Source organism: Etheostoma spectabile, chromosome 5 (assembly GCF_008692095.1).
Source record: "Etheostoma spectabile isolate EspeVRDwgs_2016 chromosome 5, UIUC_Espe_1.0, whole genome shotgun sequence".
NCBI classification, from domain to species: domain Eukaryota; kingdom Metazoa; phylum Chordata; class Actinopteri; order Perciformes; family Percidae; genus Etheostoma; species Etheostoma spectabile.
Genome location: NC_045737.1, coordinates 29213703 through 29240781, shown reverse-complemented (window position 1 = coordinate 29240781; position 27079 = coordinate 29213703). Strand labels below are relative to the sequence as shown.

General features: G+C 41.1%; 1 protein-coding gene across 3 annotated transcripts; it reads right to left on the bottom strand.

Annotated features, from left to right (window-relative positions):
- Window positions 1-1992: 1992 nt before the first annotated feature.
- Window positions 1993-26286, bottom strand: si:dkey-112e17.1 (uncharacterized). 3 transcript variants are annotated; one of them, XM_032516398.1, is made up of 7 exons: window positions 26220-26286; window positions 15803-16776; window positions 12678-12729; window positions 10087-10210; window positions 8637-8779; window positions 4859-5101; window positions 1993-3457 (listed from the first exon to the last, which is right to left on the bottom strand). In XM_032516398.1, exons 1-7 carry the CDS (start codon window positions 26250-26252, stop codon window positions 2990-2992), a joined length of 2037 nt encoding a protein of 678 aa, XP_032372289.1. In that variant the 5' UTR covers window positions 26253-26286; the 3' UTR covers window positions 1993-2989. The 3 variants fall into 3 exon arrangements, with proteins under 3 accessions (XP_032372289.1, XP_032372287.1, XP_032372288.1); XM_032516396.1 differs by having other exon boundaries at window positions 26065-26273; XM_032516397.1 differs by having other exon boundaries at window positions 4859-5098; window positions 26065-26273.
- Window positions 26287-27079: the final 793 nt, after the last annotated feature.

The window sequence follows — 27079 nt, the reverse complement described above, 5'->3', positions numbered from 1 at the left end:
ACATAAACCATTTATAGAATGATGCAATATACAATCACTATTATTACATGTATAGACATAATATTATATCACACAGGTTTTATCTATTACCATATCTGTATAGATTGCACTATTATTACCATATATGCACACATATATATACACACAAATATAACTATAATATATAAAATATAGCATTATACATATTACACACTATTGTGTACACATATATTTATATCACAAATATATACACACAAATATATATATACATACATATAACATATAACACATTATATATGCACACAAGATATGTAACTTAACAAATATATAACCATATAGATATACACACATATATTATGCACACATATATATACCCATATATATACACACTATAATACTATATACACACTATTATATGCACACCATATATAACACACATATTATACACACATATATATATACACATATAAATACCAATATATACACACTATATGTTACACATATATATCAACACCTAATATAACACACACATATATACATACATATATACATATACACACTATATATATATGCACACATATATAGTATATACCACTATCAACACATATATACTCACACATATATTACACATATAGATATCACACATATATAGACACTATATATACACATATAACACATATATGTACACACATATATACCACACATATAACATATATACACTACACACATATATATACCACATACACATATATACACACATTTCACAACAAATATATACACACAAATATATATACACACATATATACACACACATATATATATAGCACACACATATATATACATATAACACATATATAACATATATACTAGTAACACAAACACACAATATATATACACACACATATATATATAATACACTACACACATAGTTATACACACACACAATATACATACACACATATATACATATACACATATATACTATACACACATATATATACACTATACACACACACATATATATACACACACATATAACACACATTACATCATATCACACACATGTATATATGTATATATACACACTATATACATACATATATCATATACACACATATACATATATACATATACACATATTGTATATATACACATCATATCACATATATATACAATATATGTAACATACATATATATGTATATATACTATATACTAATGTATACACTACATATATATGTATACATATACACTATATACATATACATATATATTATATACACACATACATACATATATATATACACACACACACACACATACATATATACATATATATATATATATATATATATATATACCGCCACTTTAAAATGTACTGTTACTTTGTCTTGGATGTTTGGGCTTTTCTGTGTAGAATGAAATTTTCCTTTGCCGATAGAAAGTTATTTGTTCGCATTAAATTGGAGTTTAAGACGTGTAGGTACAAACAGGATTTTGTGACATCACCACTAATTTAAGAGGCAATTGTGGACCAATATGCAAATTGAATGTGTGATATGGAAACGGGAAACCTCCAGCACCCATACAGTAAACTGAGATTGGACTTTTCAGTGGAAGAAATCCTGGGTCCGGCAGTAAAATAAACTGCGTAGAGGTTATTTTAACAAGTTAATTTGACTTTTTTTTTTTTTTTTTTTTTAACTACAGAAAAAAATGATCAGACACAAATGATTCAAAGCAAAGTATTATGTCTTAAAACGGGTGAAGAGGATCTATAGTTCAGGTGACAGGAGTGCAGGTAGCAAATTACAGTATCTGTTATGTCACCTTTTAGTGTTAAATAAAGCATTTCTGTCCCTTTACTTCAATTGGTATCCTTTGCATTTCCACACAAAACAACCAAGTTAGAGGAAATATCAGCACAGATCCTGACTTCTGATTCTGGTTCTGGCCAAAGTGTTAGGGTTCCTACTGATCACGTACCATCTTACATCAGATTAATGACAAACATGTAATTGACAGACTTTATTTAAACTTTACATCAATTCATACCTCATTTTAAATGCTATTGTGATTGCTAGTTCTCTTTATACTAAACAATAGTGAATATTAGTTCTCTATATGCTTTTACTTTATTTTGATTTCCCTTTTATAATCCAGTACGCGCACACTGTTGCAACATTATTGTATGTTCTATGCTTTTCAGAACACTTTTGGGTAATGAGTAATTGTATAAGCATTTGTTAGCTTGAGCTAAAATATGACAACATGAAGAACCACATGAAGGAGAAAGCTGGCACATGGCAGAACAAGATCTACAGTGAATGAGCTATTTAAGCAAAGTGCAATGATTGGGAGTATTACAGCTCACTGAATAGCATCAAACTGGTTAATAAATCTGGTTGAAAAGTGCTCCTAAGAGTTGGGGCTTCTGGAGTACTCACTCAAAAAAAACAAAAAAACATTTTTTTTCATGTTTGCAGTCCGTCATTTTTTTTTAAAACATGTAATACCACAGCAGTCAGTGTTGTGGCTAGTAAGCAGCATAATATTCCATCTTTGTCCAAACAACTTATATAAAAAAAAAAAATAGAAAACAACTAGAGTGAGTGGACTATATTTTCCAGTAGGAGGCTACAGTATACTGTACTTAATAATTTTATAAAAGTTGATTTTAGAAATTAAAGTAGGTTATATATGTTTTACAAGGTGGAACTAACAAGAGTTCAGAAATGCATAACTGCCCCACCAGAGTCCATGCTCTTCATCAACTGTAGCCTGTCTGGTCACATCAGGTTGGTCACACTGCACAGCATTGTGGCCTTACTGAGAGACGGCTGGCTCGAGTCAGTCATGATGGGGAGCGTGTTGGGAGGGAGTGGACCGACCCCCCCTGACACCTGGCTTCCCCAGGGCCTCCATTCTGGTCTGGCCCTCTGGCTCTGCAGGCTGAGGCTGGTGTTTCCAACGGCAGGTCCCTTCCCCCATATGTCCCTTTGGCCAATCCATTCAGGGCCGAGGCAGAGGTCTGGTCCAGGTGCTCAGCCGAGACCAGGGGCTGCCGGTCCCTCCTCCAGAGATGGCAAACACCTGCACGCTGATGTGGTCACTCTCTCCTGGGAACTCGCGCCTCTTTCCGGCCTGGCTGCTCTCGATCTGACACTGGGAGGAAGAAGAAGATGAGCCAGCGCTGGGATCTGAGAGGGAGCCCTGGGCTTGAGGAACCCCGGAGGCCTTCGCGGTGTCTGCCGTCCCGGAAAGCAGGCCAAAGCAAGGCCCTGTGAAGCGCGAGCGCCGCAGGTTGCTGTTGGAGTTGAGACGCCGCTGCCTCTGAGCGGCCTGCGTAAGCGGGTAGGAGGCGTTGCTGATGGAGGAATCGGAGACGGGGCTGGTGTCTGCCTCAGCGTCCAGGTGAACATCGGAGAAGACCATCCTGCCGTTATCCCGTTGGCAGTCAGCTACCAAGCTGGATGGAGCCTGGAATGATATGAGACATGAGATTAATGCATTTAGACTTTTCACAGAAAAAAGAATAGCATCGTAAAAGCACTAAAGATGGTTTGATTCCATAGCATGCACAATTTTAGGACCATGTAACTTTTAACACCTAGATAGAATGCAGCCATTTTTAATGTCACATATTATGCATAAGCTTTTTATGCTGTGACAAGTAACCATGTCTGCAGTTAAAAAAGGCCTGTTTGACATACATGTGCCAGTGCTATTCCCCTAATACAACAAGAAAAGGAGACAAGTTTCAGTGATTAAAAATATAAATTAAAATGCTGGTGATTTGGGGATTAGGGAAGAAATAGAGACAATTATAAACAGAGAAATACCTTCAAATGCTTTGTTTTATTTACTAAGTATAATACCAGATTATTTCAACGTAGACCAAAAGTATATTTTGCACATTTTACTATTAGTAGCTAAAAAAAACTATAACGGCTAAGTGGAAACAAGTTTTGTCAACATCTATAGCAGAGTGGAAGAATAGGGTAAAACAAGTGTATATGATGGAAAAAATGACTGCATGTTTACAGCTCAAACTGGACAAGTTCAATCAAAGATGGCATTTGGTGAAATTATATTTGGGTGTGTGATTTTTGTAGTGATTCTAATAAATTGCAATCTGCTCTGCCATCGGTATTCTTTTGGTGTGTATTTGTATATGCATGTATAGGCGTATGTATGCATGTATGTGTGTATATACTATTATGTATTTTTTGCTGTTTGTTCACTTTGTGTTGTATTTTTGGCCTGTGTGTGAGCAACCTGGAGGGGAAGAGGAGGGGTGTGGGTTTGTGTGTACTTATGTATACATATGGCAGTGTGTGTGTGCGGTTTTCTCTTTTAGGGTATTCAATGTTTCAGGTGATCTGGTTTATTGTGTTGCATTTATTTTGAAATATTGTACATGTGGCATCAGTATTTCAGCTATTGATTTCATTGCTCTTGGCTCAAGGAATGTTCTTTTGTTGTGAAAATTCTTGAAAATAAAAAGTTCCAAACATTTTTTTTTTTGATTTAGGAAACAGAGCTTGTTCCTACAGTACTATGCAGTCATTTCAAGTCTACTTCAATCAATGGAACGAATAAAAGGATAGAATAATGTCAAGGACATATTTTCTTATTTACTTGTGATTTGTTCAAGTCAAACTGGTTTAGAAGGTATATACACTTTAAAAACATCCCACATCCCCAAAGTGCCGTACAAACCAGAGCAAGTTTCTAAAATAAAAAAAAACACACATTGCACACAGCGTATAGGTATAAATAAACTCAAACGCTAGCGATTTAAAGTGTGTTTTGAGCCTGGACTTAGAGTCAAAGGGGTCACATCTGATGCACAAAACAAAAAACAGTTCTAGTACTGACGCTATCCACCAGCTTGGTGAAGGGACTGCTGGAGTTCCAGCTGCACCACTTCTTATGCAGCTGCGGCAGAGGGGGGAGGAAGTCCTGGAAGGTGCGTACGCTCCACGCTCTCGGCCTGGCTAAGCCACCGCTGCCGTCCTTGGTGGACCTGGTGCCAGTGGGTGAGGTGGTGGGGTCTGGTGAGGGCCAGTCACTTGCAGGGCCGGGGCCGGTGTCACTGTGCCGCAGAAACCTCTCCCGCTGCTGAGAGACACAGATTGCGTACATGTAGAAATTAAACTGGGCAGTCCCAGTCTGTCTGCACTGCAGTGGGCTCAACAGAGGGTTTTTAATACCAAAGATGCGTGCGTGATTCAATAACAAGACTGCTGCTCTGTGCAGGTCACTGACTATTGTAGCTGCAGTTGAGTGCTTGAGCATAATGCCACCTCTGATATATGAGCTGTTGATGTTGTGTGCTCATCTTTATTCCTAATTAGTTGGTTTAAACCTTTGTTCTCCCAGGAAGAGTTTGTTTGCCACACACATATTTTATCAACACTTCATTGCAGGGTTACCCCCAGTGTATTGCAAGCATGGTGGTCCACCAGGCCTAAATTGCCCCCCAACAGGCCTGGGAATTACTTTAAGATGTTTTTTTAAAACTACAGTTAGCGGCTCGGTTTGGTTTTTAGCACTGACTTAATGTAGAGCCCTATGGAGTCTGTCTAGCTTTTTTTTAAATTCTCAATTTTGCAATTCCATTAATGATTCTGCTATCACAGAAACTGTTGGGCTCAACATTAACGCTTCCATCTATTGATGACTGGTCCCAACTGGGCCCTCGTTGGGAAAAAAAACACTTGGATGGATATCAGGCAACAAATAATTCCATCTTAAAACAGTAAACAGTTAAAAAGTACTCTTTATTAACACACTTTGTGTCAACCAGAATCAGCACTCTGTAGTCGTATTACTGCATGCAGGAACACAGTCCTTATGGTAGGGACATTAGGAACTGACCGGCTACCAGTCTGCTGATTGCACCTGCTACGTTTCCTCCTCACACTTGAATTTCTGTTGCAGATTGTGTACTACATTAATGGATTAACAAGACGGAACTGTGCTGATCAGCTTGGCCTGCTCAGTCACACAGCCAGCCAGCCGAGTGTTTGTGGCTCACGTACCAATCTCAACCATTTATTAAGTAAAGCTGTGAAGAGAACAGCAGGGGCTTTGGAATGGTTTCAGTCAAGTTTGTGATGTGTGTATGACCAAACTCTTACCAGCTGAACTGTACTGTACATTACAGGTTCAAGCAAATGACTATCTGAGAGGAGGGCTCTATTGCAACCAGGAGAGGCTGATCAACAGGTTAGATGTGCAAAGGCCACGTTATCCGCCCTGATCGGTCAGCTGCTGTTGATCGGGGGAGGGGGAAGGTTTTAGGGGTTGCAACCATCAGACGGAAAACGAGTCCAGATAATCCTTTACACAGAGTCACTAGCAGCTAGATTTGTCTAGACAAGAATTAGCTAGGGGTTTAAATAAGATGTTCTTTTGGTCACTAAAGCTCCACGAACACAATGGTAACTTTTAGATTTGACACACCAGGTGAGAAATCAGCCACCCAGGGGGGTCTGAGACCCTTAGTGGCGCCTGGAGGAGCTTGATTTACTTCCTAGAAAAAGATGAAATACTTTAAGTCTCTTGAATTTCGAACGGTGGGAAATGCCCATGACCACTTTGATCCACACTTCTCTGCCTTGGTCTCTTCACTCTGCCTACAGCAAAAAAAAGTTTTAAGGTCTTCTCATTGCGTTAGTGTAATTAAAGTGAAGCAGTCCTTCGAAGGGGTCCTTTTCAATCAAATGGGGGTTAATGGCTAAATGCACTACTGGGGGTTTATGGCATGATGACACTTCGCAAACCTGAACTTCTGGCAATTACATTGAGAAAATGCATTTTTTTTTTCTCCATAGACCAGTGAAGTCTATTAGAAGCATTTTTCCGGTGATGCCGAGCGTTACTGCGCAGCCTCCAACTGAGCTTGAAGACGTAGATGTGACATGGACAACGTGTCTGAAAGCTGTAAGTCTGCTGGTAGCTGTGCAAGAGAAATCTCAATCATTCCCAATCAGCAGAGACGGAAAGGTAGGTATATGTTAGGAGATAACATAGACACAGGCTAATTACTGCTAACTAACATGCTAGCAAACATAGGCACAGGCTAATTACTGCTAACTAACATGCTAGTTAACATTAACATAGGCACAGGCTAATTACTGATAACTAACATGCTAGTTAACATTAACATAGGCACAGGCTAATTACTGATAACTAACATGTTAACATTTGTAATTAAACCTAAACAACTGATGGTATATGTTAAGAGATAACATAGGCACAGGCTAATTACTGCTAACTAACATGCTAGTTAACATTAACATAGGCACAGGCTAATTACTGCTAACTACCATGTTAACATTTGTAATTAAACCTAAACAGCTGATGGTATATGTTAGGAGATAACATAGGCACAGGCAAATTACCGCTAGCTAACATGCTAGTTAACATTAACATAGGCACAGGCTAATTACTGCTAACTACCATGTTAACATTTGTAATTAAACCTAAACAGCTGATGGTATATGTTAGGAGATAACATAGGCACAGGCTAATTACTGTTAGCTAAAATGTTAGTTAACATTAGTAATTAAACCTAAACAGTTAATGTTAGTCCAAACTTTCTGCGAGCTTCTCCTGTACTATACAGTGATTCCTCTACTGTGGGACAGTAAGTCGCGTGGTGATGACGCAATTGTTAGCCTATTTTAATAAAAACATCTGCTACTGTACCATAACATGAGCTACAAAGTAACAGAGTCTTTGGACAAAATAGAGTCTTTAAAACGCTTCAGATGTAAAGTTATTTGCTGCCAAAGTGACTGGGATTCAATGGGATGCTAATGGCGGGTAAGTGCTAGGTAGCATCAAAATGGCACCGCACGAGCTACGCTTCGTGGAGGCTCGCTTGCCCCCTTGGGTTTTTTCAGTGACCTTCATCGCTTCATCCTTCATCACAAGCAACATTTCTCAAACATTATTTACATCATCTGCATCAAGGACACACAGGCAGACCACACACACACTCACGCACGCACGCAGGCACGCACACACGCTGGGAATCTGGCTCTGTAGATAATACTCCATTAGCCTAGGCTGCAGAAAAGCTTGCCAGTCCTTCAAAAAGCTGCCAAAGCTGTTTTATGCCAACTCTTATTCCAAGAGAATACAAAAGGGAGCAGTGAAAAAAAAACAAAAAAAAAAACGTTTGGTCGAACCGTTGCTTCTTCTTCAACGCTTCTCCCATCTTTTAATTATCCCCTCTTTCCATTTATGTCCTCATAGTTTTACACTGTACCACGAGTACGCCAATAAAATGGTGTCAGTCATATTAGGAACACTGTGCCTATTCAAAGCAATAAATGCCCTGTCACCTCTGTTCAGGGATCATTTCCCCAAAGCGAGGATATCCACTGAGAGTATGGCCTTGAGATTAAATAGACACTTTTACTATCCACTGTATAGCATCAAAGCTACTTTCAGATAGAACTTAGGTTGAGATATTTCAATCTGGACCAAAGTGGCGGGCTGAGCAACGGACACTGGTATCCATAGAGCCACGCCGCCAGCATGTCCATTTTTAGGTTCCTGAATGTGGAACTTCGTAGACAGTAATGTCCAAACTAGGTGACAACAAAGACAAGTGCATTGGCATGAAACTAGGTCTTATTACCGTGTGAGGTGAGAAAGGTAGCCTGCTAGAGCTGGGAGCTGAAGATACAATGAAAACCTCATCTGCACCAAGGTCGAGTTCAGTCAAACCGCTGCAGGAAAGGTCCACCTCTGCACTCTGGGAAACGTCCCCGCCAGCACTGACTGCAGAAAACAGAACAAAAATACAGACACAAAACATATTTAGAGAATTGATGACAATAAGAAATGAGATGGAGCACAGAGCAGTTTCATAGGGAAATCGCTCCAGCTGTATTTGCAGTTTGGGTCAGTGTAATTATGTGTGCTCATTGTGAAGTAAGGACTGTTTGCCACTCAGAAAAGCAGCAGAGCGTATGATGTTGTGCTGGAATTGAAATAGTTAATGAAACAACATGCAGAGTAGGCTAATCGCAACTGCTGCTTTGTTTATAAGAAATGAGTTATGGTGTAAACTGCTTACACCATGACTGGAGCACACAGAGAGGGGGACTGTACTCCCCTGTTGTTCAAACTACTCTCAGGCTGCTATGTGGGTTAAATGCCACAACCCACAAATCTCTTAGCCTGGTTTCAGTCCCACACACACACACACAGAGAGAGAGAGAGAGAGGAGAGAGAGGAGAGAGAGAGAAGAGGAGAGAGAGGAGGAGAGGAGAGAGACGAGGAGGAGGAGAGAGAGAGAGAGAGAGAGAGAGAGAGAGAGAGAGAGAATTTGGATTGTTCCAGGATCAAGCCTTTGTGCAGCTTTAAAACTAAAACTTTCCTTTCCATTGAAAACTTAACAGAGGGTTCCTCATACACACTTTGTTTTAATTTAAAGTCATATTTTACAACATATCTATGACACAGCGATGTTTGGTAAGTTTTTCCGAGGAAAAATCCTGTTTCCCATTTCCAGAAAAAGCAGTGGAAATTTGCTTGGAATAAATAGAAGAAACTGGGCGGTTAGCATGAGCAGAAATAGCCAACCAAAGATAACCAACCAAACAAAGTGCACCACCTCCAGCTCCTCATCAGCAGAACATCCAACCCTGCACCCACTGTCTGACTGACAAGGAACCTCCCGAGAGACATTTGTGGCACATTCCTCAAATCCCAGACCATCACTTTTAAATGGCTGCACTAAAACTTGATCAGATCACAGCTTTACCAGGAAATGAATTAATGGTAGATTTCTTTTTATTCCTGAAGGTATTATTATCATTCCTGAAATTGTTCTAGTCAAAGGTCTGTAAATATAGGTCGTGTAAATATAAATCAAAATGAATGGCATCCACAGTAAGTGCAAGGCTTGCTGCAAGGCCTCTCAGTGATTTATTTGTCATAATTTGCAAGAGGAAGTGAGACCAACCAGAAGATAAATGTACATGTACACTTTTGAATAGTTTGAAAGGTCAACATCAACAGCAATCCCATATATCAATCTATCCATTGTGCGTGTGTGCAGGAGTGTGTTGTGTCGTCCCAACCTGAGTGTGGCGGGCTGTCGTTGTTGTTGTCCTGCTCTGTAGTCGCTTCCAGGTTGGTCTGATCCTCAGCCATCAGCTGCAGCTCACTGACCTCAGCCCCGGTGTTCTGGACTCCCTCCGGCACCTGCACCACCAGCACAATGCCGTTGGGTTTATCCACGGTGCTTCATCATGACACCAAGCATGGGAAGTACTGTAAGTGTGTTCCCAGAGGGGATCAAGCCCCAAAGGCAGCCAAGAGCCCAAGCACAGCGGTAGACAACACCGATTCATGTATCCATTGTGCATTCATATATTGTGTATTGTCTTCATGCGTGTATTAGAAGTACTCCCACTATCCGGCCCGCTGTAGTGCTCTATAGCAGTGGTTCCCAAACTTTTTCAGCTCAAGACCCAAAAGAGAAATTTGATGTCTCCCCGGGACCCAAATTTAGGGAACAAAACCATGAATTTAAATGTATATGAAGTATATTTATTCCATTATAAAAGTAAACAAAAACAGAAAAGGTCTCTATTCTCCTTTCTGTGTCTCACCCCTTTCTCAACTCATTTTCTTATCCCCTCCCATCATCCCTCAGTACCGACACCAACATTTTTTTAAACAATGCTGACTTGAATTTAATGAGATGTATGTGGCTGGTTGAACCAGCTGATCTAGTCTAGGTTCGGTTTTTGAAAGTGCCCCATTCTGAGGTCATGCTGAGCATTTAGTCTGCTCTCTGCCAATTGGCGACCCAATAAAACGGGTCTGCGACCCATTTTGGGTCCCGACCCTAAGTTTGGGAAACATATATATATATAGCAAGAACAGTGTGGTGGCACAGCTTTCACAGGGGAATATCTCATAAACTACTGCATAACTCCATACTTGTAGCAGGAAGGGAAATAATATGTTTTTGTGATTGGGGTAGGGCTGCAACTAAAAATTGTTTTCCATTATCAATTTGCAGACAATTTTCTGGATTGTTTTGTCTGTAAAATGTCAGAAAATAGTAATATAATTTCCCAGAGTACAAAGTGGTGTGTTCAAATGTCTTGTTTTGTCTGACGAACTGTCCAACACCTAAAAATAATTCGTTTACTAGCACATATGATATGAAGAAAAGAATCAATCCTCAAATTTGAGAAGCTGGAACCAGATGTTTGGTATTTTTGCTTACAAAATGATGAAGAAAAGTGGAGTATTACTTAAAAAAAAAAAAAAACTATAAAAAGTACTTTGATGCAAGATGTAATTGTTACCAAGACATAACTGACAGGGATAATAAAAGCTAACAGGCTTTAATATTATTGATATACAGCCTTTAGGGAGTTACTGCAAACATGTTCTTCCTCAAGAGAGCATCGTAAAAAATGATGAAGAACACAAAGTACCAATTACAGCAGTTTCTAACTTATTATTTCATTATACAAATCACTATATCTTGTTTCAAAACTGCATGACCTGACGTGAACCTGAGTTGGTGCGGCTCTGTGGGTAGCAGCGGACTTCAGTGGGAAAGAATAAGAAAGACAATATTAAAGAAATGTCCAGTGATCCCCAGATAAAGCTCTGTTTTCAGAGGAATGCCAAACTGAAGGTGAGGAGCGAGAGGGTGACATGTAGAGAGAAGTCTCGCTGTGCCAGACCCTCCTCCACAGCGCTGCGGAGGAAGGTCTGGCTAGTCCACGCAGTACTCAGGGATGGGAAAAAACATGCTCTGGTTTATTGGCATTTCTTTAAACCAATCACAATCATCTTGTTGAAGTTGTTTTAGTCATCAGTCTGTAGGGAGTTGGGCTAGTTGAGAACTAGAGGGTTGCTGGTTCAAGTCCCCGTACGGACCAAAGTATGGAGTGTGGATTGGAAGCTGGAGAGATGGCAGTTTATCTCATGTGTGTGTGTTTCAGGCCTCTGTGTAGGGATTCTAACAAAAACAGAGTGTAAACTGTAATTTCCCCACTGGGGATCATTAAACAGTATAAATTAAATTAATTACAGAAAACTCTGATTGGACAGATAGCTAGCTAGCTGTCTGGATTTACCCTGCAGAGATCTGAGGACCAGGTAACCATAGTCCTCAGATTGGACAGATAGTCTAGCTAGCTGTCTGGATTTACCCTGCAGAGATCTGAGGACCAGGTAACCATAGTCCTCAGATTGGACAGATAGTCTAGCTAGTTGTCTGGATTTACCCTGCAGAGATCTGAGGACCAGGTAACCATAGTCCTCAGATTGGACAGATAGTCTAGCTAGCTGTCTGGATTTACCCTGCAGAGATCTGAGGACCAGGTAACCATAGTCCTCAGATTGGACAGATAGTCTAGCTAGCTGTCTGGATTTACCCTGCAGAGATCTGAGGACCAGGTCACCATAGTCCTCAGATTGGACAGATAGTCTAGCTAGCTGTCTGGATTTACCCTGCAGAGATCTGAGGACCAGGTCACCATAGTCCTCAGAAATCCACTGCAGGTTAACACCAACACAAAGAAAGCGGAAGGTAACGGACATCCGGCTGGAAAGAATGAAATCCAGTAGATTTTCCAGCAGCAACGGAGCAATCCTGAAAGCGAAAGATGGGGGAAGAAAGAAAACACAGTAGTTTCCGTACCTCAGAGTTGCTGGATGCACAGGAGCCGGCTCTTTTTGGACACAGTTTGGGTCTGGAAAACATACAGGAAAACACAGCAATTCAGGTTGTAATTACAGAAACATAAAAAAACAGCTTTTATGAATGTCCCTTATGTTTTTTTCCCCAAGAATAAAAGTCCCTCTGGTGTTCCCAGTTTGACCAGAAATGTAAAAATGGACACCATCCCATACAACTGTACTGAAATGGGAGCTTTTTTGACATAGTAACCACCTCACTATATATATATATATATATAAATAATAGCTCCAACATACCAGTGGCTATTTCCCCTCAATAGTTGCTCTATTGTGGTGTTGGAGGATGGAGCGAGATGCACCACGATCATGAATTCACACACATGCCAAAACTCTAGCAGTTCACATAGTGTTTGTTACTGAGATGTTATTGCTATGCATTGGATGCACCGTGGTCACTTTTTCCCTGCCAACAGCCATTGTCCAGTATTAGTTTCTTCACAGACACATTGGTGGATATTAATATTATGTTAACACTTACCCATTTTTACCATGCTTTCCTGTCCTCTTCTTTAGTCCATATGAACCAATGAAGCATGCAAAAATAATTGAGCAAGTACCCGCTTATTAAAAATGACTCTCACAGCTGAATGAGTTCATTACAGCCACTGAGGGCAGCCCCTGCTGGGACTCTCGTCCACCTTTGGCTGTTTTCTGACCAGAGGGGACCTGGGAGTTAAATCCTACTGCTGCTGCTTTTTAAAAACTTGCAAGATCTTGCCTCGCCAGGCTAGTTGTTTTCCAATGATTTCTGTGGACTCATTTAAATTAATAAGGAACAACTGAATGAGAAACAACTATAAAGTAAAAAAACAGATAATGAGGTGAGGCTGCTCATGAGTTTCGTGGTAACGCATTTCCTGGCTTCTGAATGACTTGTGTTGTTCTTGCGTATTACACTTTCATTTTATTGAACACGTGTTTCCAATTTCCCTGTCATTAATTGTGAGAACCTGTGGAGTTATTGGGCCTAACAAATGAGTCGGAGACACTGAGCCGTATTTGAAATGAACACAAATCATATTTAACAAGAGTGTTACTCACAACAAGCTGAACACTAAGGCCGACACAAATCTAAACCTTCCTAGGTTTAGAATCCATCTATCCTAGTCGGGAAAAACAGTTGGCTTGTCAGAACAGATAGTATTACAAGCCACCTTAGTTAACCCCTCAGCTTGTGTTCAGTGTCCCCTGGGATGGACAAGAGGGAACAGCTTGTAAATTACACCTTTTGATTGTCCGACATTGCCAACGACACCAAACTCACATTGAGTTTTAATTATCCTTGTTGTCCCTTGTCCCCCCCCGTTCCCCCGCCCATTCACTTTCATGCAGCCTCTGAGTTTTTGTGTGCTGGAATTGATGCCAGGTGCTGTACCTTGAATGCCCCTCTGTCTATGGTGAGAATGCTCCACATCAAGGAAGCCGCACAGTTGCAGCCAAACCCAACTAATCACCGAGGGTCACCACATCAGGGACTGAGGCTTCCAGCTGAGTCAACATAACAAGTTGGTGACTGTGTATGTGCAAGTGAGTGTGTGCATCACGGTGTGTGTGCATTTACTGTTAGATCGGCCCATTTTCATTCATGGGAGAAGAAGAAGACTTTGTTGTCAGGAGAATATTTACACAGGACTCAGTTAAATGTGGTTTAGGTTTCAAAAAAGCGAGAAAAACTAAAACAACAATCTCAAAAAAGGTATAATCTAAGAAAACCAGATACTTTAAAAACTAAAAGTTCCCAGCCACACCGGCCCCTTTTGGGAGGCTGTTCTCAAGCTAAATGCTAACGTCAGCATACCAACATGCTCACAACGACAAGGCTAACCATGTTTGGCTGGCAAACCATACCATGTTTAGCATGTGAGCATACTTACATTTGCTAATAAGCACTAAACACAAAGTTAAGCTTAGGTTGATGGGAATGTAATTAGCTTTACAGTTTGGTCACTGGACAAATTAAGATTTCAACTTGATGATTCAAATAGATGAAAATAGACAAAATCCACAAATAATCATTCGGCTTCATTCTCTGGGGACCAGAAGGGACTTTAGCAGAGTTCAAGTCTGTCAAGAATGTTTCACTCTGTTCCTCTAGGGTCAGCTGACATTTATGGTTAAGTCAGGAGATCATCAAAGTCACTAGAATGTATCCTCTGGGGACCATAAACACCTGAATATTTGTTGAGATATTTTGCCCTGAAACAAAGTGGTGGGCTGAAAGACCAACCAAGACCCCCCTCTCCTGTGTAATTCATACAATTTTGCATTGTATAAAACATTTGCCTTCTAGTTTGATTAAAAAAAAAAATTTAAAAGAACTATGTGAAAAAGTTAAAATACATATTAGTTTTTCTATTGCTTCGTAAAAAAATATCTGCCCTTCATGATTAAACAAAAGCTTTAACCTGACTGAGCCTTTGGTCTATGCAATGCACTTTATTAATGGCAAATAGAAGCCAATTTATTTGTCTGTTTCTTTTATCGTATTATCTTCTAAGACAGAGATCTTCAACAAAGTCAATTACAAATGTAACATGAAGCCAATATATTATTAGCATACACAGTAAATTTTCCCCTGATGATAGGCTTACTGGCCTATAGGTAAGGTAATCACTAAGGACAGCCACAGATACAGTTAATCCTAAAGATTCACTGTGCCACATGTATGTTTAAAATTAAAAGAGGACGAGCGCCCAGTTGGGACCGTTGGTAGAGCGAGCGCCCATATATGGATGTTTACTCCTCAACGCAGCGGGCCGGGGTTCGACTCCAACCTGCGGCCCTTTGCTGCATGTCATCCCCCCCCCATTCATGTCTTCATCTGTCCTGTCGAAAATAAAGGCCGAAAACGCCCCAAAAAACACATTTAAAAAAATTAAAAGGAGGATTTATTAAATCATGCCAACAATTATTACTTTAATATCTTAGTATTCAAAGCAAAAATAGATGTTTAGGCCTAAAGTATTTATGTAGTAGGGGGTCCCTGCTCCACCTCTCTTTCAGTTAAGGGGTCCTTGGCTTAAAAAAGGTTGAAGACCCCTGTTCTAAGCAAAGTGACTCTATTACCTGAAAACGATGCAGAGGGCACTTGTGAGTATCATTGCGAAGAAGGTAGCTCCGCTCACAGCAGCCAGCAAAGAGTCTACCTTGCTGGCTGTGGGAGCAGAGACCCGGTGCCCCCCTCCTGGCTCGGTCAGGTTGTGGTAGTGGAAGAGAAGAGCGAAGCCGCGGCCCCAGTGGGTGGTGGTGATGAGCTCCATGATGACCTCCACCATCTCCTGGTTGGAGCCGAACACCAGCTGGCTGCTGGGGGGCCGGTTGGACCCACAGAACCTGGAGGAGAAGGAGATGAGGTCGGAGATGTAGAGGACATCGTGGGGGCAGGCGTCCAGCACCGAGTGCTGGGTTTCAGGGCTCACAGCTGGAGTGTCAGTGGAGTGGAGCGAGGAAAGGGTGGTGTCCTCCGCGACTGAGCTCGGGTTAGAAGTGGGGCTGAGGTCTCCCCTGAGGTGAGACGAGGAGGCAGAGTTGACAGCCTTGTCTCCTGGAGGCACGACCCCAGGTAGGAGAAGAGAGGGGGGAGGTGGCGAAGATAGGCCAGAGGAGGCGTCCGCAGATCTTTTGGCAGAATTTGAAACTTTGGCAATCTCCATCTTTGTGGACTGCTCTTGGACCACTACTTGTTTGACCTCGCCGTCTTGAAAGGACTGCTGATTCTTTGTGACGTCCACTACACTCTGAAGCACAGGATCTTTAGCTGCTGATGACGTTTCATCGGCCGCCAAGCTGCCAGGATCGAAAGTCACCTCTTCGTCTGTCTCCTCCTCTTCAAAATTAGAGATAGCAGAGTACTCTGCAGCGGAGTCATGGCTTTCAAACACGTCAAAGTCAAATATCTCCAGAATAAGCTGGTAATTGACAGGCACAAAGAACTGCCAAACGCAGTGTGTCCCAGAGGAGTAGTTGTAGGGGAAGCCAGGGGACAGAATGAGGCCTTGGACATCCACCACATCCACCCTGGCACCACAGTCAAAGTATACCTGCAATATGAATCAAATTAAGTTAGTTGTGTCATCATTTAAAACCTGCTTTAAAGGAATTATAACCAAAGAATTCCACGTTTTGGGTTTTATTTTAGGTACTAACTGACATTCCTTTCTGAGAGTGACAATTATCGTGACTCATCCAGCTCTACAGGTAGAGCTCAGCACAAATACTCTCAAAGTTAGGTCTTTTGATTCCATATCATTGTTCTGTATTATGACCACTATTATAATACACACTGCATAAATTCTGAGATGAGTCATGTATTCTAATATTGGCCACACAGTGATTAGGTTCTCTATGTCAAAGGCACCGACAACCAAGGTACCTATCAGCAAATTATACATTTGAGTTGTTGTCTGATTACTTACTGACATAAAGCAGCATGAAACTGAACTATTTAACCCTGCTGTTCTGTCTTTATATCAAAGCCTGTGTTTTGCCTGTACTGCCTACTTGGGTAACCCTGGGGAGGGCATTTCTGCAAACATACTGGCTGTAATTCATCCCAGGTGTGTGGGGATGTAAGGGGGACCTGAAGTCTAAGCAGAGGCAGATGTTTGGCTGGGCCGGGGAGCTGAGGACCAGACCTTTGTAGGGGGCGGTGTGTTTATGAGCTTTACTGTTGGCCTCAGTTCTGGACTGTGGAAATGACCCAGACTGGCAGAACCCCATGCCACACAGGTAATAAACCAACACCCGCGGGCAACACTTGTGCTCTGGACTGGGCTTAAAAGAATAAGAGATCACTTTAAGAATGCAGTTTCAATGGAGGGAGAAAAAGGGGAAACAAGGACACAAGGAAAGCTCAGGTCCATGGAGCCAGACATGCACGTTGATTGCTCCGTGGACCATCTATCCCCATCTGAATGCATTTAACAAAAGACATTCCTCAGGCAGTAGACTTTCAGTAGCAAAAATCGGCATGCCATTTTCCAGCCATGACTGGAAGAGAGAAGACTCGGCCCTCTAGTCATCAGGATCAAACCAAAAGCCCTCTCCATAGTTGATACAGCTGACAGCCTCCCAGCCAGGCAAGAGCATTTAACAGACACATGGGAGGCCAGGGGAGGGCAAGGAGGGCAGCATGACCTAAGGATCAAAAGAATGTGTGTGTGTGTGTGTGTGTGTGTGTGTGTGTGTGGTGTGTGTGTGTGTGTGTGTGTGTGTAGGTTAGTGTTAGTAGTGTGTGATTGGCTGTGAGTAGACGTTCAGAATCACCATCTGCCTGTCATGAGAGCACAGATACCAGCAGACCTTCACCACATGCCTGCAAGGAGGGTCTGGCAGTCACCAGCAGCTGGACTAAAGACATGAAAGTGGCTCTGTGTTCTGATAGGCATGTTTTGCTTTAAACCAATCACAATCGTCTTGGGCGGGGCTAATCCCCGGACGGAGCCACGGGGCCTCTGCAAAATAGCGTGGGGAAGGAACTTGTTTTGGTGGAACATGGGTACGTTCAAAGGTTGTTTTAGTTTTACAACAGAAAACTCCAATTGGACAGAGAGTCTAGCTAGCTGTCTGGATTTACCCTGCAGAGATCTGAGGACCAGGTAACCATAGTCCTCAGAAATCCACCGCAGGTTAGAACGCCGACAAAGACAGAGGAAGGTGTGGGACATCCAAACCAAATGAGGGTACAGACAGAATTTCCGCACCTGAACACCTGTAGATTCCAATAACAGTTTTGCTGGTTACTACAGTACAAGCCATAGTTTCCTAATTACATTTGCAAACACAGTAGTTTTATCAGATACATTTCTTTTTTTATTACAATTGTGATGTACATTTTGATCCTTTAAGTTAGTTGTGTGTTGCGGGTTTTCTCTCCCTGACTGACATTTAGTAGCAACTACTTTAGCACATGGCATGCTACACTGCCTACACACTCACTAGAAATGAATCTACTACAGCAAAGAATTACACGGATGACATTTGAACGGGCCAAATGCCATTCCTGCTGAGGCTAGAGAGAGTAAGCCGATTTGGGGTTCAGTGTTTGCAGCAAGATTGCGCAATGAGGGGAACCACTTCACAATATGGGGGCATAACAGGGGGAAGAGAAGGACAGCGTGTCCCCTTTTAGGGCAAGGCAAGGCAACAACCAGTTGTTGTTTCACTCAAATTTTCACCCTGTGTTTAACTATTAAAAAAATATACACAGTGTATATATATATAATATATATATTTTTTTTTTTTAAATCATGAATTAATCGTCTCTTGAGTGATGTGAAATCCTACATCTGATGAAAGAGAACTGTGTCACGGACAGAGAACGCGTCATCTCTCCCACCAGGATGAGGCGGCCGGGAGGTCCCAGCACCCTGGGATGTGCATGCTAGACTACACATGAAAAGGGCCCCAAAGTGCCACAGTGTCAAATGGAAATGGGACATTCTTATAATGCCAAACATCTCAGTTCTGTTACATCACAGGCCGCTCCACTGGCAGGCCGCTAATTATTCAAGGATGCCTTTTCTCATGGCGAAACAATGGGCTGCAATGCCGTTTTGGTGAGCCACCCCACAAACGGGGAGGGCAGATAATATTTGAATGAAAGGATGCTAATAAGCACAAGGCAAGCTAAAGGTTTACATAAGAGGCGGCCTGCCATTGCCCCAGTTGTGCCACTGACAGATGGCTGCCCTGGACAGAAGTTGATCAGTTGAGCACATAATTGTCTGAAATGACTTGTTCAGTGAAACATCAGACCAGCTGCTGTCATTACTGAGAGGCCCCTGACAAATGGGATTGTTCTAACGTTTGCACTTTGCGTCAGTACATCTTAAAAAAGAAAAACAAAAGAAAAAGGGGTTTCAAGCCGATTCCATGATGGGGTTTAAACATCTGTCTAATTACCACGGAGGCAACTTTAAATCCGCTGACTGATGTTGTGGGGCAGGTTTCTTTGTATAGTACCACTGTATTAGAATATTCTTTTATTTTTCTATAGTTTGATATATTTTTTAAAACCAATTTAAACCAGTTTTTTTCCTATGAGAGGTTGCACTCTATATGTAAATGGCAGGATGTGGCAACAAAAAGGAAAATATTACTCTTCAGTTACTTAAGTTAACTGTGTAACCATTAAATTAAAGTTCTAGTGCAAGAAAACTTAGAAAAAAGCAATTAAACTCAATCTTTTTGTAGTATAAAAAAGGTAAACAAGGCAAAAAAGCACTACTTGTCTGTACACCTTTATTTGGACTGGCTCATAAACAGGCTGGCGGGCCCCTCAAAAGGGGGCAGGAATCCTCAGCAGCCCTGTTTACTGGAGGAGTAGAAGTGACACTGCTTCACAGGCTAGCGCCCGAGCAGCAGCAGTCCACAGTCCCACTCAGTTCCTCGGGTCTGGATTGATCTCAACATAGAACAGCTTCGTGGACCAATAGTGTGTAGCCTGCCCTGAATTCATTTGTCTTCAATTTAATCAAGTAGTCTGACAAGGTTCGAGACCGGAGTGATACAGAAACAGTATTAGGAAAAATGTAGTCAAAAACAAATTAGAACAGACATGCAAAGTGAATGCTGAAGTGGAAAGTCTGAGTTTTAAAACCAATGACGGGGATGAGACCAATCTTACCACAAATCAAATAAAAGCTGGAGCTATTTGAAGATCGCCACTAATTCAATTAGAATAAAAAGCACTTTTTCCTCAAAGGGCACCGACGGAGAAAGATCCAGACTTCTTATACAGTAATGCAGAATACTCTGACATCAGAGGACAGGGTACACACATTACAGGCAACGGTAGGAACAGTTTAGGGCCAAAATACAGGTCTGATCTTCTACTACACTATGAACCCCCCAGACCTTTAAGGTCATCTGGGACCGGTCCGCTTTCTGTCCCCAGAGTAGATAAATGGGGGGTGGAGAGCAGCTTTCAGTTTCTATGCTCCACATATCTGGAACAAACTCCCAGAAACCTGCAGGTCAGCTGCAACTCTCAGCTCTTCTAAAATCAAGGCTTAAGACCTTTGTTGATGTTGCCTTTCTTTAAATGGGTGGTCATTTCTTTATGGTTTAATTTCTTCTACTGCACTGTAACTTTTATTCTTGTGTTTTATTATTTTAACCCTTGTGTTGTCCTCCCGGGTCAATAACAGACACAAATTTGAAATTTTTGTCCCTTTTTCAGACTTTTAGCTTTCACGAACACCACCTTACTAGTTTTACACTACTTTTTGAAATTCATGGTCAATAACCCCTTATTTTTTATAGAATTGTACATAATGTTTGAGTTAAAAAAGTAGAAATTATGAATTATTTTGACTAATAGTTAAGATCAGAGGAACGAAAGGGATCAATTGTATTTGCAAAGAGCGTTGTAAGGAATCCAATCCATTTCTTTTTTATTTTATTAATGGTAATTTGGTTAAAAAGAAACCCATATTTCAGATACAGACGTTTTTTTAAAGGGGTCAAATTTGACCCAAGGACAACAGGAGGGTTAATTGTTTTTATGTAAAGCACTTTGAAGTGCCCTGTTGCTAAAATATTGCTTTCCCCAGATACCAATCAGAAACAGCGATATCTTTAGGGTTTTAGAGTCTACATTCTGCAACTCAGTATCGGCAAGATGCCCCATTTCTGTTTTTCATATCTTTTGTACAGCTGCCTCCAAATACCCAGATAGAAATAAACCTCCTTGAGGTCATATCGCCACAGCTGTGAACGGCGCGGACACTCGAGCCCGGGACTTTATCACATATCACCCCTGTGATGTCAGTGGCTGTCCTGATGGGCTGATGTCAGTGGCTGCAGCTCAAGCCAGGGCGAGTTTACCAACAACTGGTGAGTGGCTGCCTGATTATGCCCAGGCATTTCTAGGGTGGCCCTCGTTGGCCATAGTAGCGCTGGCTCAGCACATTTACACCGCCGTGTGCATCATGACTGACTTATGAAAAGCCTCTTTGAGCCATTTGCATGTTTGATCCACGTTTCATTTCCAGAGCCGCCATGGCACATTTACCGTAGGCGGCACAGAAACATGGAACGCCGGGAATTATTACCGCTGTGGTCCTGGAACTCGCACGGATGTGTGACTGGGTGTGTGAGAAGACTCCCGCAGTTCACGTTTGCGATGTAAAAAAACCAACCTATTAACATATTTCCTTTAAAAAAGGAGGTGGTGCTGCTGCTGCTGTGGTTGCTGTTAAAGAGAGTCTGTGGAACCCTGTGGTGAATCAGGGCCTTATCTCCACGGTGGTTTCAACCAGTTTGGAGAAATCATTTCCAGATTTTGGAATGTGACCCAGTGAATGCATCCGTGATAATTAGTACTGCGGCAGCACCCTGGTGAGAAGCTGGGCTGCACTGCACTGACACGGTTAAACTGCAGTCAATCAGAGTCTAAATGGATACAACATTTCCAATGCAACCACATGCAACCAATGCAAAATTGGCAGACAAGCTTTTTTTTTTTTTAATATACAATATCTCTCGCAACACTGATTACCCCTGAACTACAGCCTATTCCACCTTAGCTGTTTTGATGCATTAAGCCCCAGAATGTGCCCCCCATGCGTTAGCACTGCACCAGTCACAGAGCTAAGCATCGGATTTTCCTTTGGTTCATAAAGTATTTCAAGAATCCACACACTTCTGACCATCAGAATGAAAACATATTCCCTCTGCTGCACGACAAGAAAAGAGTTTTAACTTGTTTCTCAAGTTGAGGGATGAAATATGAATTATGTTAGAAAAGATAAAATACTCAAAGGAAACGTGGAGAATTCTACTCTACTCTGGGGGTCTTTCATGGATTCTTTTGATGAGGTTTCTGTGGGGGACCGGGAAGAGGAGTAATGCTACTCTGAGGATAACTGAATGACTTACCTGTATTTATATATTTTCTTAATTTATTTTATGTATTTATCTTGTTCAATTATCGTTTTTTTTCTGTTAATAATGCTTCTTTATGTATCATCTTGTTTATGTGTAGAGTATATTCTACCTTGCCTTTTCGTTTGTGGGCGGCAAAATGTAGGTTCACTCCAAATGTACACTTTTATGGATAGGTTATGAGGAATAAATTGTAATTTCCCCATAGGGGAATCAATAAATAGTACAAAATTTAAAAATGAAGATATCTGTGTATGCATATTGTGCTGTATATTTGTGTATTTATGTACATGGCAGCACTTTTGCGCTATGTATAGAAAACTTGTGAAAAATAAAGTTAAAACAAATGAAAGTAGTAGAAGGTAACGTCAATGTATACAAGCATATGGGATAGTAAAATTCTTTAAATTTTGGCTCATGTTGAACAGCTTGAGACATATGTCTTTTTCAGGCTACCATCTTTGTTTGGGTTGGAAAACAGAGCCACTACTTAGGAGCAAAACCCCTTTCTTATTGTGCAGCAGATGGCATTTTTTTTATCCAGATGGTTAGAAGAATCTTGATTCAATCCATGAGAGTCAAACGGATGCTAGCACCAACTAAGACCTTCAGGACATCCCTAGGAAGGTAAACCAAATGCAACTTCTAGAGCTTTTATTTTAAACACCAACATGTTTTTGTCAGCCTAAGTATATGAAAACCTGGATTAAAACCTCATCCAGTATTACCAACATCAATATCTTAGTGTTGATGCGACCATAGAGCTGTATTGAAAAGGAACTTAGTTTTCTACTGAACAATCTACTGCAGCTGCAACAAAAACCGGACAGCTTTCCCTCGGTCGCTGTTCATCACTCTGCCTCTGGCTTTCCCCTCCATCGCCTCTAAAATTCCACTGCGGTTCACCGACACACGGTGCCGTGTTTATCTGTTGACAGACTGTTTGTGTGTATATCAGCAAATCCACAGTTCACTTGGATCCTACAACTCAATTCACTTCCAGATGAATGTCCCCGCTTTCCATTTTAAATAAAACCTTCCAAACAGACAGAGCGGAGCAACAAAACAAAGCTCAGATTCACTCTCCTCCGTCCACAGCGCTGAATTGTGGAATGACAGGCTAGGATGCCTCTCCTTTTTTTGGAGGGGATAGAATAAATCCCAAGCTTGTTTATGCTGTTCCAAAAATCAACTTAATACAAAAGGGGAGCGGAGGACAAAGACATCATTTACAGTGCCCCCTCAGGCAGATAATTGCAAAGATAGTGAGCAGCACCCTATGCACACAGGAACTAAAGCTGGAGACGCTGACAACTCCATTTACCAAGGGCTTTTGTTGTCTAGTTCTAAGAATTGTACTGTTGAGCAGCCATTGTCCATCAGCAGAAGAGGACGACTCTTGACAGGTGAAAGCTTCTCCTAGCTGACAATGTGGTCTTGATGTCCAAGAGGAGATCTGTGTCAAGGGTAAACCTTCTGTGTTATGACACCGGGCACTGTCCCAAATGCATGGGGACATTTTGGTGGCATCACCCATAAATCAAACACAGAATAATACGAGATTGGAAGACTGACTGGGGGGGGATGCGGTTTACGGTTTGGATGAGTCGCTTCAATGACTCTACTACAAAATTTTGCTGGATAGTAAATAAAATATGAAGTACATCCCTGTCATTTTAAGAATGTTGCCGTTTTTATCTACTTCCCAGACCACAGGAATAACACTTATGATTATATTAAGGCAAACGATGTCGATTAGGAGGATCCTTTCCCAACAGAGACAGCTAAGACTGCTAGGGATAGACACGACATGGTGGTGATCAAATCACATATCAACAAAGAAATTATTTTGCTATCATGCAGTGTTTTCTGCTTTTCCTTTCTTCAAAAGCAAGTACGGAAGATACCCCTGCTGCTATCTCTGTAACTGTTCCAGGGGGATGGCAATGTAGATCAACAAGTCCTGTCATCCTTAGTCACATGGGTACCTTTTCTTACGATGCAGGTATCCATAATAAACCAAGTTATGGTGACATCACAGGTAATGGGATCAAAACAACTTCTAAACCTCAACCCATCCACTCTAAAAGCGCCCATACACAGCTAAGCCTCACTAACATGGCAGGAGCTTTGAGTTCACCACAGGTTAAGCTAAAACATGTCCAACATGAATCATGAAAAACATGTCCGAGAAGCAACTCCTGGCTGTTTTTATTCCTGTTTTTATCAAAGACAAAGTCTTGATCATTAACTCTTTGCGTGTCAGAGGCAGAGCTTGGGAATTTGCCTCAATGAGTATGGGAAATACAACACAAGGTTTACATGCTCTCAACGTGGTTCTCATTTCAGCAGTTTGGACTCTGCATGCCATTCTCTAACTCTGTGGAGTGCAGTCCCATCAAAACGTGCCTGTGTCATCAAAACATCCTCTTGAAAGCCCTACGACATTATGTCCCACGAAGTTTGAAAATATAGCCTAGAATTACACTTTTATACGCCTATCTTTGGCGTGAATGGCAAAAGGTGGACAGTCAGCATGTTGTAAGGTGATTAAAAAACAAGTTTACAGGGTTTTTTCTAGAGTTTTATTGTATTTGATTGTAAAATAAGCACATTGGATTTTTACAAACAGAAATACCGAAACTGAACTTGAACCTCGAAATGCAAACCGCACTTAATTTCCAGAAGTTCATTACTTAACGACATGAGGCGGATGTGTTGGCTAAATGTTGTGGACAGACACCGTATCAAATAACATGCTGCCTGACAACAAAACCAGTTTAGATAACCTCTTTATGCAATGTTGTTTCCTACACAACTTTCGTAATTGCAGCTCGAGGCAGCGTAAAGGCTTTGCTTTGAGAAGGTAATGTTACGTCCTAGTCTGTTGTCAAACAGAGCGTACGCAAAACTCAATTGTAAAAAATGTCAATTTAAAAGTCCATCGCTATTTGCCTAACTTTTCTATACTCTGATACATAAACTTGAACTTTTTTCGAAGTAGAGTGATCTTCTGATATAGTCGGCATACATATTATCTAACAAAAAGCATTTACAGTATTAATATGTTAACTTTTAAAATACGAAAGCTACTACTTTTTGCTATCGCCTACAACGGTGTAGACCACTGTAACGTTATTGTAATAGTACGTTCCAAAAGTGTTGACCAGACGAACTACATTTCAATTTAAAATGTAGGCCTAGCTGCGTTTCTTTGACAGATATATGCCGAAATCAATAGTGGCACCTAACTTTTGGTAAAATGACTTGCTCGGAGTCCCTTGGTGTCAGAATGTTTGCCGAGAAGAAAGCACAGTTCAATATTAAGATTTCCAAACGGGATTCGTAGCTTGATTCTACCCATACATGTGAGCACGGCACTCAACAGAGGTAAAGCTGGTGAATTATTGTCGGCTTATTGTCAACAAATGTCAACTTACTTTCTGTGCAACGCATCCCATCAAGAAGAGTAGATATGTTGTCATAAAAACATGCGCCCCAAGCGACGTAACACAACTCATTTTCCTCTAATTGTTCCTTTTTAATGCGACGCACAGTGAACCGTATCCCGCTCCTCTGCTTCCCTCTCATTCACCTGAAGTATCGGGAGCGCGCTTCCATCGTTCATGGGCGAACTCGAACACTGGACCAGACCCCTAGCACACAACTCTCACATTGTTGGCTTTTATAGTAACTTAACCGTCATTTAGGCTGTATGAAATGCATTTTAAAAACAAAAACGTAATAATAGGCTAGTATGAATGAGGCCGTTTTGCCAGTGCAATTTATGATTACCATATTATAAGGTCTAGCAAATATATTTCTATAGCCTATACATGCTTTCCTTCTTCCATAGGCTACTAGCACATAGAGAACACTGCATTCAGCAATGCGCATTATTGTTTAATTTGTATAGGCTATGCAATCTAAATTAATGCATAGGAATTAACAACTATTTTGTGTTTCTTTCAGAATTCTATTTTAGCCCGGTCAAAGCTCTCAAACGAGTTAAATATAGGTCTATCATTGCTCAATAATTTATAGGCTTTGCATAATAACGAAATCTATTTTTTTTATTGTTCGGAGCCTTAGACCATGACATAAAATATGCCTATCTTTTTCAACTTTTCAACTCAAGGAGAGTGCAGGTCAGGAGTGTGTGTGTGCTTTCTAATGACACATCCCCTATCTGATTGCTGTGTGAAATGTAAACCTACTTGTTTATGCTTGTTGGTTGATTCCAAGATGTTAAATCAACTTTAGAGTCTGGGATACTTCATTTGAGTGAGTTGTTCCATAATAAAAATAAACAATTAATTTAGTAGATGCACTAAGAAAAGTAGCAGCACAGATAGGCATAAACTGACCAAGCCAGAGACTTGCCAATATGGTGTAGTGAACCAAAGTCTAGTGGTAGTTCAATTTTGTACCCAATACTGTCCTTTAGGGGCTGAA

Coding starts and splice junctions, on each gene's coding strand:
- si:dkey-112e17.1 (XM_032516396.1), bottom strand. CDS start 26,145: ATGAGTTGTGTTACGTCGCTTGGGGCGCATGTTTTTATGACAACATAT. Junction 16,777..26,064: donor TGGGATGCGTTGCACAGAAA/GTAAGTTGACAT, acceptor TTCATATTGCAG/GTATACTTTGACTGTGGTGC. Junction 5,102..8,636: donor TACCTTTCTCACCTCACACG/GTAATAAGACCT, acceptor TGTGTCTCTCAG/CAGCGGGAGAGGTTTCTGCG.